At 37.6% G+C, this 13,347-nt stretch overlaps 1 protein-coding gene across 2 annotated transcripts in view; it reads right to left on the bottom strand.

Moving 5' to 3' along the window:
- Nucleotides 1-13,347, bottom strand: part of KCNT2 (potassium channel, subfamily T, member 2) — a 734,552-nt gene that overhangs the window by 293,918 nt on the left and 427,287 nt on the right. For both annotated transcript variants that reach the window (XM_006892105.1, XM_006892106.1), the window contains exon 13: nucleotides 9,352-9,460. In XM_006892105.1, coding sequence (XP_006892167.1) covers nucleotides 9,352-9,460 — 109 coding nt within the window. The remainder of the gene's footprint in view (nucleotides 1-9,351; nucleotides 9,461-13,347) is intronic.

Below are 13,347 nucleotides of genomic sequence, written 5' to 3'. Positions count from 1 at the left end.
TTAAGCATGACTCATTGTGACATTATGAATAAGACTTAAAGCCTGTCTATAACTATAGTAATTTCTCAAAGTGCTTAGAGTTTCCAGAAACAAGTAGTTTAGGAAGTGGATGCCACTCCTGCTTCCAAACCTGTCTTAAACTGGGAGCTCCATCAAACACTGTTCACCATGTAACAACCATCATGGCTTTTGACACACCAATGGCAAAAGATTCAGTCAGCATCACAGCAACTTCAGGTTATCTCAGTACAACATATTGACAGAAGGAGTGCTGTACTACTTAGAAGAATGTTCCTCCAAAATATAAGAACAACTGACTTTTAAATAACATGGCCCTCCCCATAGTCCTGTGGATGATATAAAAGAGGCTAAGTTTTTTTTAAAAAACAACATGCCAATATAGTATGTTGTTGTTGTTATGTGTCAATGAGTTGCCTGTGACCTGTAGTGAAATACACACACACACACACACACACACACACACACACAGAGAAAAAAATAATGATTTAGAATATTTTTGTAGATAATTTCGTTACACGTAGACAATGACAATTTTAATGTCAATGTTTACTTTCTTTATCTATTTTTCTAATCTTATTGCACCCTTAGGATTTCTTGGAAAATGTTGAGCAAAGTGTTTTTGTCACGTACTTCTTATATCTAAATAGAAGGTTAGATCTTCAACATGTAAAAATTAATATTTGATTTTTCCTAGGTTATAATGTAAATAACTTTTCTTTGGTTAAGAATTTCTCTTTAATCCTAACTTTCAGAAAGTTTAATTTGGTTTTTATTTATTTTTCCGAGAAAGAATATTCAAGTTTTTCTAAAATCCATTTTCTGCATAGGATTATTGTCTTTAATAAGAAAAGCTGTTCCTGTAATAATTTTAAATTTGTGATAACATTATTTCCTAAATGCATTACTAGTTTTGTTAATATATTTGATATTATTCATAAAATATATTAATCATTAAGTGGGTACCAAAAAGCCATTTTGTATATTTTGTCTAATGAATGTTATATCTCATTTATTAGTCTCCTAAAATGAGAGGAAATAATAATTAAACATATTTTGTAATTATCTGAAAAATATATCTAAGCTTAGAATTATATATTCATTTAATTTCTGCAATAAATTTTTGGTGAAATATCATGGACAAGTTTCAATTGTGTTTTCTGGGAAACAAAGGCAATTCATACAACTTGGCCAAAGCACAGTTTCCCTTCAAGAAGTACATGAAACTAAAGGATGATTATGCTAAAGAAGATGCCATGAATCATTGATCAACAACACTAAAAATGGAAAATAAGTGTATGTTTTACATATATATTTGTGTAGGTATATATGTGAATAAAAAATCTAGACTTATGAGACTGGTTGAGACTCAAAGACTCTTTGGAAACATTACTCAGAAATATTGTTTAAACTTTGAACCAAAACTATTAATTGAGGTTGTCTTTCATGGAAATGGTTGACAGACACATAAAAGAAAGGATTTAAAAATAAATACAGTGTGTGTGTGTGTGTGTGTGTGTGTGTGTGTATATAATCAGTAGTTGGGAAAAATGGACTTGGTGACAGAAATGGAGCTGGAGATAAATGATTGAATTTTGCACAATCAATGACTTATTCATTGCACATACGTTTTTTAAGAGACATAAACGCAGGTTATACACATGGATCTCACCTGATGGTATGCATAGGAATCACATCTGTGGAAGGAACCACTGGAGAAGTTCAATATCAGCTGTGAAAACTAGGCCAGGTGCTGATTGTAGAACAGACCACCAACTACTCATATGCAAGTTCAAGCTGAAGCTGAGGAAAATTAAACGATGTCCACAGGAACCAAAATATAACTTTGAGTCTATCCCACCTGAATTTCAGAACCATTTCAGGAACAGGTTTGAGGCCTTGAACACAAATGAGCGAAGATCAGATGAGTTGTGGGAGGATATCAAGGGTATCATCCAGGAAGAGTGCAAACATTAATTACAAAGACAGAAGAGGAAGAAAAGACCAAAATGGATGTCAGAAGAAACTCTGAAGATTGCACTGGAGCGTAGAGAAGCCAAAGCACAAGGAAGAATTCAAGATACTAAAGAGCTGAACAGAAGATTTCAAAGGGCAGCACGGGATGACAAAGTAAAATATTACAATGAAATGTGCAAGGAGCTGGAGTCAGAAAATCAAAAGGGCCGAACTCGCTCAGCATTTCTTAAACTCAAGGAACTGAAGAACAAATTCAAACCTCGAGTGCTCTAATCAAGGATGCTTTAGGCTGAATAGTGAATGTTCCAGGAAGTATTAAAAGAAGATGGGAAGAATATACTGAGTCACTGTATCGAAAGGAATTGGCAGATACAGAAGAACTTAATGAAACAACATATGAGCAAGAGCCTATGGTGACAAAAGAAGAAGTTCAAGCTGCTTTGAAGGAAATAACAAAAAATAAGGCCCCACGAATAGATGGAATACCAACTGACATATTTCAGCTAACAAATGCTGTCCTCGACGTGCTCACTAAGTTGTGTCAAGAAATCTGGAGAACAACCACTTGGCTAACTGACTGGAAGAGATCTATACTTGTTCCCATCCCAAAGAAAGGTGACCCAACAGAGTGTGGAAACTATAGGACAATATAGTTGATTTCACATGCAAGCAAGATTCTACTGAAGATTATCCAAAGATGACTAGAAAAGCACTTCAGCAGAGAACTGCCAGAAGTCCAGACTGGGTTTAGAAGGGGCCGTAGTACTAGGTATATTGTAGCTGATGTTAGATGGATCTTGGCTGAAAGCAGGGAGTACCAGAGGAATGTCTATCTGTGCTTCATTGATTATGCAAAAGCTTTTGACTGGACCATAACAAACTGTAGCTGACTCTGAGAAGAATGGAAATCCCAGAACACTTGATCATGCTAATGTGAAACCTATACTTGAACCAAGAGGCAGTCATCAGAAAAGAGAAAGGAAAGACTGCATGGTTCAAAGTTGGGAAGGGTGTACGCCAAGGATGTGCCCTTTCTCCATACCTTTTCAACCTGTATGCAGAACAGATTATCCGGGAGACTGGGCTCTATTGGGAGAAATGTGGCATCAGGATTGGTGGAAGACCTATAACAATCTGCGTTATGCAGATGACACAACCTTGCTTGCTCAGAGTGAGGAGGACCTTATGCACTTACTGCAGAGGGTCAAGGACTGCAGCCTTCAAAATAGATTGAGGCTCAATGGCAAGAAGACAAAGATTCTCACCACTGGACCAACTGACAGCATCAGGATGGATGGTAAGAGATTGGGATTTTTCACAGCTTTAGTGTGCTTGGCTCCACAATCAACACTCTTGGCACCAGGAAATTAAAAGGCGTATTGCCATGGGAAAGTCTGCTGTTAGGGACCTCTCCAAAGTATTGAAGAGCAATGGCATCTCTCTGGAGACTAAGCTGTGTCTGATACAGGACATGGTCTTTGCTATCACTTGTTATGCATCAGAGAGTTGGACAATGACTAGGAAGGATAGTAGGGAATTGATGCCTTTGAGCTTTGGTGTTGGAGAAGAGTATTGAGGGTACCATGAACTGCTAAGAAAACATACAGATTCATCCTGGAGAGGGTTAAACTGGGCTGCTCCTTGGAGGCAGGATTCTGAGGCTTCCTCTGACATACTTTGGTCATGTTATAAGGAGAGAGCGGTCCTTGGAGAAAGACAACATGTTTGGTAGGGTGGAGGGTAGGGGCAGGTGGAGAAGTCCCTCTAGGAGATGGATTGATTCAGTGACTGGGGTAATCGGCATGAGTGTGCTGGACACAATGAGATTGGCACAGGACGGAACAGAGTTTAGGGCTGTTGTACCCAGGGTCCCTATGAGTTGTAAGTGACTCAACGGCACATAACAACAACAACAATACACACACACACACACACACACACACACATACACACACACACACTATTAGTCTAAAATGAAGATGAGAAGATAAGAAGGTATGGTGCTGGCAACCATACACAAAAATCAACTCAAGGTGGATTAGAGACCTGGGAATAAAACTCAGAACATTAAGGCCATAAGAGACAAACTGGGGTCAAGCTTAGAAGGCCCAGAGTATGGTATAGAGAGGCTGCCAAATACAGCAAGAAATGCACAATCTGAAGAGGATAAAATTGATGACTAGGATTGTCTAAAAATTAAATCTCTGTGTTCATCAAAAACTTTTTCAATACATGAAAATAGAAACTACCAACTCCCTTTCTATGAAGATGGTGCCGAAAGCCAAGAAGGAAGCCCCTGGCCCTCCCGAAACTGAAGCCAAAGCAAAGGCATTAAAGGCCAAGAAGGCAGTCCTGAAGGGTGTCCAGAGCCAAAAGAAAAAAAAAAGAAGATCCGCACGTCACCCACCTTCCGGCGGCCTAAGATTCTGAGACTCTGAAGGCAGCCCAGATACCGCCGAAAGAGCACCCCCAGGAGAAACAAGCTTGACCACTCTGCCATCATCAAATCTCCCCTGACCACTGAGTCAGCCATGAAGAAGATAGAAGATAACAACACACTTGTGTTCATTGTGGATGTCAAGGCCAATAAGCACCAAATTAAACAAGCTGTAAAGAAGCTCTATGACACTGATGTGGCTAAGGTCAACACTTTGATTAGGCCTGATGGAGAAAAGAAGGCCTATGTTCGACTTGCTCCTGATTATGATGCTTTGGATGTTGCCAACAAAATTGGGATCATCTAAACTGAGTCCAGTGGGCTAATTCTAAATATAAATTTTGCTCACCATAAAAACAAACAAACAAACAAAAAAACCCTACCAACTTTAACAAACTTTTGGCAATAATACCACAGGCAAGGGTGTCATAACAAAAGTTACTCCTGGACCTCAAAAAGAAAAAGATCCAATTATAAAATAGGCAAAAGACATGGAAATATTTTTCACAGGGGAATACATTTAGGTGGCCAACAGACCCAAAGAAATGTTCCAAACACTGGCAATAAGAGAAATACAAATCAAAACCGCAATGAGATACCATCTCACCCAAGTAGCAGTGGCAAAGTTCAGCAGAGCAGCAAGCAATAAATATTGGAGAGGATGTAGACAGCTAGAAATTTTCATACACTGTTGTTGGGATTGTAAAATGGTACAATCACTCTGGAAGACAGTTTGGCATTTCCTCTAAAAGTTGAACACAGAAACTCCATATGACCCTGCTATTCTACTACTACGAATATACCCCAAGGAAATTAGAAACAGAGACATACATGGGAAAAGTGTGATTATATTGTATTAAAGTGTATACTATTGAAGAAAATGTGTATGGATAGTTGAATGAAACATTAATTTGCTTTGTAAACTTTCAATTAAATCATGATTATAAAAAATATACCACTTGGAAAATCTTATAGGAGAATTTTAACCTGCCATACAGAGCCTCAATGAGTTGAAATAAAATAACTGACACCCAATAACAGTAACCTTATTTATAACTGAAACATGAAGGCCAAAAGAGTTTGATATCAAATATCATAATTAATCAAATATTTTTCCATAGTTAGTATAAGTAGCTACAGAGAAAAAATTATGCCATTTTGGTTTGCTACCTTATGCCCTGCATCTTTCATAGTGCTCCTCCTCCTAAGGCTATGCATAGGTTGTTTTTGTTGTTATTTATCATTGAGTCAAAATCGACTCACAGCTGACCCAACAGTGGATTCTCAGATGTTGTAAATCACCCAAGGAAATTGCTCTTTTTTCTCCTGTAGAAAGCACGTATTAAGAACATAATAAATACTTGAGAACATTCATGGATATGTTAAAATTAATTATCCTAGAGAAAATGTTCTAAAAAATCACAAACAAAAGAGTCACGTTCAAGGGAACTAAAATATAAGTAAAATCTAAAGCAGTATTTCCCAAACCTGAGTGTAAAATACTGAAATAACCCAAAAGTTTGGGGAGAAAATAATGAAGCCCTGATATTCTATGGATTTTGTCTTTCAATATTGCTTATCCAACATTATTCAATTGTGGATTACTGATCGATGTGGATGGGCAGGACTATGCAAATGAAGCATGTTGGCTTATCCATCAGGGGATTGACTATCTACCATTCGACAAGAGGATTGGCTAGTCTTGCCAGTAAGTTGAATAGCTCTAGTCAGAATAATCAGAATCCACCCAGCCAAAGAAGAGATTTCCCCATCCCAGTGAAGAAGAAGCAGGACATGTAGGACTCACTTGAGGTCAGCAGCAGCTGAGAATTTGGGAACACTTAGAGCCTTGACACTTGAGGCTGAGGCGCCTTCATGGACACTTTGGAAACTGCCTTGACTGTATTGTTATTAATCTGGATTATAATCATTTTACTTTCCCACTATGGTGTTGTGTGATCTGTGAGCTATAAAAGACAGAACAAAGCCGTAAGATTGTTCTTGATATGAGTAGAGAGAGGCATGGGAGCGTGGGAACATGTCTTACCTCATAGGAATTGGTTTTGTGTTACTGATGCTGTGGATGGGGACAGTTCCCCACTGTGATGTTAATAAAGGTCAGAATGGCCATCCCCATGAGGTCCTTGTTCTTTTTATACTCTCCTATAATCTACATCTCATAATCAGGAAACAAGTACATCAGAGATGTACTTTTCAATCTATATTCAGATTATTCAGAAGGATGGGTTTTATGAGGAAGAATGTGGTATCAAGATTGGAGGAAGAGTTATCAACAACTTATGTTATGCAGAGGACACGACATTACTTGCTGAAACTAAGAATATGGAGTGCTTGCTGTAAAAGGTCAAGGACTGTAGTCTTCAATATGGATTGAAGCTCAACATCAAGAAGACAAAGATTCTCACCACTGGGCCAATTGGCAGCATCATCATAGATGGAGAAGAAATTGAGGTTGTTAACAATTATAGCTTGCTCAGCTCCATAATTTACACTCTTGGCACCAGCAGTCAGGAAATCAAAAGACAAATTGCTCTGGGAAAATCTGCTGTCAGGGACCTCTCAGAAGTACTAAGAAGCAACAATGTCAGTCTAGAGATTAAAGTGAACTTGATACAGTGCATGGTCTCCACATTTACTTGCTGTGCATCAGAGAGTGGGACAATGACTAAGGATGACACAAGAAGAATTGATACCTTTGAGTTGTGGTGCCGGAAAAGAGTCTTGAACTTACTATGGACCACCAAGAAAACAAATAAGTCTGTCTTAGAGATGGTGAAACTGAATTTCTCCTTGTAGGCTAGGATTTTGAAGTTCCGTCTCTCATACTGTAGAGGTGTGCCTGGAGGGACTGGTCTTCGGAAAAGAAAATCACGTTTGGAAGGGTGGAAGGACAGCACTGCAGAGGAAGACCCCAGATGAGATGGATTGATATCACAACTAGGGTAACGGAATTAGGTGTGTTAGAGTCAGTGAGACTTGCTCAAGACAGGACAACCTTCAGAGCTGTTATAGATAGGGTTTCTATGAGTTGCCGGTGACTAGACTTCACACAACAACATCATCTAAATCAGAATCTTTGGATCAATATTAAAAAACTTTCAAAGGGATGCTCATAAGCAGTTGAAGTAGAGGGTCAGTGATCTAAAATGGTTTCTATACTTTTTTTTTTTTAAATCATGATGTCATTAGTGGAAAGCTCTTGTTGTTATATGCTATTGAGTCAGAATCCACTCATAACCAGCCCACCAGTGGGTTTTCAGAAGCTGCTAATTATATGGGAAGAAATTGTCCAACTTTCTGCCATGGAACAGCTGGTGGGTTCAAATCTTTGGTTTGGCAGCACAACTCTATATCTCGTAGGCCACCAGAAATCCCTAGTGGGAAGGTGGTGGTTCTTGATTGTCATCGAGTTGAGCACAACTCATAGAGAGCCTATAAACGAAAGACCTGAAGCCTTTCTGTATCATTATTTATCCAAGTTTATAGAGTTTACAGAGGCATGTGCTTTAGGAATTAGATACCACTCCTGCTTCCAAACCTGTCTTAAAAACTGGGAGCTCTCCCAAACACTGTCCACCATAGTGGGAATGCTAGCAGCCAAAACAAAAGTGAATTAAATAGTTTTTGTAGTTTTATTCTTTTCAGTTTAAAATTCCTTAGTATTGTTCCCTATTTTTATTCAAACATAATGTAATAAGTAGGCATTTTAAATATATGAGTGTATCTTCTGAAGAAAATACTTTATGCTGACACATAGCTAAAATGATTCAATGTTAATGACTTGACATTTTAGATTAAAATAAAATACCACATCAGAAACAACAAAGCTGTTATACTTTAAAAGAAATATACATAAATTACTGCCTGACTAAAAATTAGTTCTTTTCTCCAACAGAAGCATTTAGATACAAAATCAAGTACATTTTTACTGTTCAATTTCCTAACAGTCCAAAGTATAATGAAAAACCACCATTTCTAACAACCAAAAAACCCCAATCTGCATAATATCCTTGAAATTGTTTCAAAATCTGTCCCCCAAAATTAAACTTTTTAAAAACATGTGGTTTTAAATAAGTACATTTCAACATATTATTCTACTGCATATTAAGGTTGTACATCTGCCAAATAATATAGTCTCGAAACTCACTCAGATTCACAAGCTGTCCTGTTGGTTCCTATTCATAACAACCTTTTACTGGATTTCTGAGGCTCTGACTTGTAAGATACTGTCCATCATCTCCCTCAGAAAATATTCATTAATCTGGTTTTGATGCACAGGCAGTATGGGCTATACCAGCAGAGTTCCCTAAATAACCTCTTTTCCTTTCATTGCTGTCAGGTCCAACTCATAGCTGAGTTTTACAGAGACTGTAAATGTTTTGGAAGCTATAAATTCCATAGAAGATTGGGCATTTTTAACTGTGAACAAAAGGGGGAAAACACCAGGAAGGTGTTTTCAAGCTGAGAGAGAAGGGCTTTTGGTTAGCAGCATAACTCTACGAACTACACAACCAGAACGCCACAATCTATGGAGAAATAATAGAAATTATATTTGGAGGTAGTGTTATCTATTATATGCTATAGGCACAAATCTATTAATAATTTATGTAACTTTCCTTACCCATCAAGTAATTTCAAAAGTGAATAATCATCAAATGAGATAAGAAAGTAAAGAAAAAGAGGAGTGGTTTAAAATCTAAACTATTTTTTGGCTACATATGAAAATGAAAAGAAAAATAAACAGCCTCAAAACCCAATAAATAAGAAGGATATCTTTTTCTATTCTACAGCATCATGACTGTGCCACTTTTCCTTCCACTAACTTCAGATGCATGCCTCCTGCCATCACAATGGGAGTGTGAGAAGATTCAAAGGATCTCATTCGAGACTAAACTTACCAACAAATTTGATATGGAATTTGTTTTCAGGTTTTAATATCTGGACATATAAAGGGCAATTTGGAGCAAAATCTTTCACGGCCCATGCTCTCAAAATTGTTTGGTGATCCTGAAATGATAAAAACCGAAATACCATAAAATAAATGGAGATGTTTATAATGTGAAAAGTAAAAAAAAAAAATCATCAAGCTATCATTTCGGTAAATGCTTACATCCATGGTTTATAATTAAACCTACGAAATAATTACATGTGAGGACTTATCTTCAGGGACATTTTGAAATTTCCACAAAAGAAGTTAATTCAATACCTAACACAAGAAATATGAGTCATCAGATTTTAGGATTTTAATAGAGATTAGGAGGGGAGTGCCTGCTGTGATTAGTAGTCTTCCAGTAAATCCTGACTCGTGTTAACCCCATGAGTGTAGAGTTGACCTGCTCCATAGGACTTTCAAATATGTGACCTTTTGGAAGCAAAGCATCATGCCTATGCCCTATGCTGCAATGCACATTTCAGTGAGTTTGAAATTCATATCTTTAAGGTATAGTATTTCATCTTTGGGCCACCCAGAGATTATCTATCTATCTATCTATCTATCTATCTATCTATTATATACTATATACTATATATTATAATTAATATATATTATAATATATATGATATATATATTAAAAAGAATTTTCCCAGAAAAATATCTACCTATCAGAAGCCCTCAGGAACACAATGCAATTAATAGTTTGTAATGACAATTTTCATGGATAAAAAACAATAGTCGAGTCATAATTTAAAACAAGTAATAATTATCAGAAAAAGAGAAACCTCTATAATTACCATACATGTAAAAACATCAAGTAAAGGTGAGGGGTAAATTCATTTGATACTTTCTTTTTTTTCTTTAAGAGGGTTAAGTACTCTCATATAATAAAAAATCTATCGAAAAGTATAAAAATGCTAGGACTGAGAAAAAGGAAACAAAATCATCCTTAACCTTAAATGCGACACACAATCTCTCAATGCTAAGGAGTCAGGATCAAATCATAGGTAACCTCCTGGTTTTTCAAGGTTGTACATTACATGGGAAATAATGTCCTTTCTTTTGCCTTTAGAGCAGCCGGTGAATTTGAACTGCCAGAACAATGTAGCCTTTCAATTAGAAGGAAAATTCCTTGGAAACTGCTACAGGCTATTCTATTACAAATAATTATTTTTTGAATGAAAGTGCAGCCAGAGTGCTCTTTAGAGGGAAGGATGATGAAACGTTGGGCATCCCAAGTACTTTGGGCAGGTGGTTAGAAGAGGCCAGGCCCTGGAAAAGTACATCATTTTGGAAAGGTGAAGGGTCGGCAAAAGAGAGCAAGATCCTCCATGATGTGATTGGCACAGTGGCTGGAGTCCAAGTATAGCGGGGATGGTGAGGATGGTATAAGATAGGGCATGTTTCTGGTCTGCTGTTCTTAGATTTACTGAGTCATGGTAGATCCAACAACACCCAAAACCAACACTCTGTTTTACACTAATTCTTCTTGGATGACTATATTTCACCTTATTGTTATTATGTGCCTTTGAGTCAGAACCAAATCATAGCTGACCCTGCAGAGGATTTTGAGAAGTTGTGAATCAATGGCGGTGGGGGATTTGAGGGGGAGGGAATTGCCCATATTTTTCCTCTGTGGCATATATTGCTTGCTTTGAGTTGCTGGCAAAAAAACCTTACCACGAAGCTATTAGAACTCCCTATTAAGCATAATAAGTCATCCCAAAATTATTATTTTAATGAACTAAGCAAATAAAGGAAAAGTTGTAAAACAGTATGCCACATAATCAACACACATTTATGTTTAAAGGAAGTACAAACAAAACCTGGGATTGTACGGTCAACAAATAACTACTTAAATTTCAATAAGATAAAATTCTTAATTCTGTTACCTAACTGCTCTAATTATATTTTGAGTGGTTAAGAGTCCTTTGTGGAAATTATTGAACAGTATCATTGATATCACATGCAAGCAAGGTTCTGCTGAAGATTATCTAAAAATGACTGGATAACAGATAACTGCTGAAGTACAGGCTGGATTTTGAAGAGGCCGTAGCACTAGGGATATTAGAGCTAATGTCGGATGGACCTTGGCTGAGAGCAGAGAGTACCAGAGGAATGTCTGTGTTTCATTAATCATGCAAAGGCATTTGATTGTGTGGATCACAACAAACTGGCTGACTCTGAGATGAATGGGAATCCAGAACACTTGATTGTGCTTATGCCAAACCTATACTTGGACCAGGAGGCAGTTGTCAGAACAGAGCAAGGAAACACTGCATGGCTCAAAATTGGGAAGGATGTGTGTCAAGGATGTGTCCTATCTCCAGACCTTTTCAGTCTATATATGAAACAGATTTTCCTGGAGGCTGGGCTCTATGAGGAGAAGTATGGCAACAGGGTTGGAGGTAGACTCATCAACTATATGTGTTATGCAAATAACACAACCCTGCTTGCTGAAAAAGTGCATGCTGCAGAAGGTCAAGGACTGCAGCCTTAAATATGGATTGAAGCTCAACATCAAGAAAACAAATTCTCAGCACCAGGCTGATTGGCAGAATCATGATAGATTGTGAAGAGACTGAGATTGTTGACAGCTTCAGTTTGCTTGTTTCTACAATCAACACTATTGGTACCAGCAGCCAGAAAGTTAAAAGACAAACTGCACTGAGAAAGTCTGCTGTCAGAGATTTCTCTAAAGTACTGAAGAGCAACGATGTCAGTCTGGAGACTAAGGTGCACCTCATATCACTTGCTTTGCATCAGAGAGCTGGGCAATGACTAGGAACGATAGAAGGAGAGTTGATGCTTTTGAGCTTTGGTGCTGGAGAAGAGTACTGATTATACCATGGACTGCTAGGAGAACAAACAAGTTCATCCTAAAAAGGGTGAAACCAGGTGCTTCTTGGAGGCACGGATTCTGAAGCTTTGTCTGACATTGGACATTTTGCAAGGAGGGATCAGTTTTTGGAGAGGGATTTCATTCTTGGGAGGCTGGAGGACAGCACAAGAGAGGAAGACTCTGATTCAGTATCTGGGATAATGCGGATAAGTGTGTCAGAGACATTGAGATTGGCAAGGGATAGAGCAGAGTTTAGGCCTGTTGTACACAGCCGGAGGCAACTTGATGGCACATAACACAACAACAACAACAACAACAACAACAACAACAGTCCTTTGTAGCTCGTAAGGACCATTTCATAGTGGAGATACAGAAAATATCCAACATTACAGACAGTTCTATTTTACAGTACTGTGCTAGGAAAAGAAAAAAGAATGAAAATTCAGAGAAATATAAGGGATTGTTTACTTAAGCACAAAAAAGAAGTAGCTGTTGTTGATAATGGATAACATAAGGTTGCATTGAAAATCGATGAACCTAAATGAGAATCATTCACTAGATATTATTAATTTTCTGGGCACTCAATATTTAGTGAAATTCAGGGCAGCTACTAAGCTCCATAAAAAATTAGTATCTCTACTCATGCAATAGGCTTTAAATTTGAAATGTGAGGGTTAGAAATCTATTTGCCATAAGTATTGTTATTCTATTTTGTAAGGGCTGTATTTTAAATATAAAGGAGAAAATAGAAAGTAAATGATCATCAAAGCACAATTGCCTTACTTAGATGCTGTCATCTAGTCAGAATGGACTCAGAGCCGACCCTTCAGTTTGCTTTTTAAAGCCTGTAAATTGCAAGGGAGGAGACTGACCATTTTTTACCTACAGAACTACCATGTACTTGAACCATCTGAAAAGTGTCACCTTTCTGTGGAGCAATGCAATTTTCTATGAACTATGCCAGCAGCAATACAACAAAAACAACAACGAGAGAGAGCTCTGTTGGCCTAGTTGATAGAAAGTGATGCTACCAGACCAAAGGTGGGTGATTTTAATTGGTGGCCCTCAGGCCTGGTTTTAATTGGTTTTGGTCAAATACTCTTCTAAGTTGTATAGCCC

Source organism: Elephantulus edwardii, unplaced genomic scaffold (genome assembly GCF_000299155.1).
Source record: "Elephantulus edwardii isolate Elephantulus edwardi_28Jun2011 unplaced genomic scaffold, EleEdw1.0 scaffold00110, whole genome shotgun sequence".
Lineage (NCBI taxonomy): Eukaryota > Metazoa > Chordata > Mammalia > Macroscelidea > Macroscelididae > Elephantulus > Elephantulus edwardii.
This window is presented reverse-complemented; position numbering and strand designations above follow the sequence as displayed.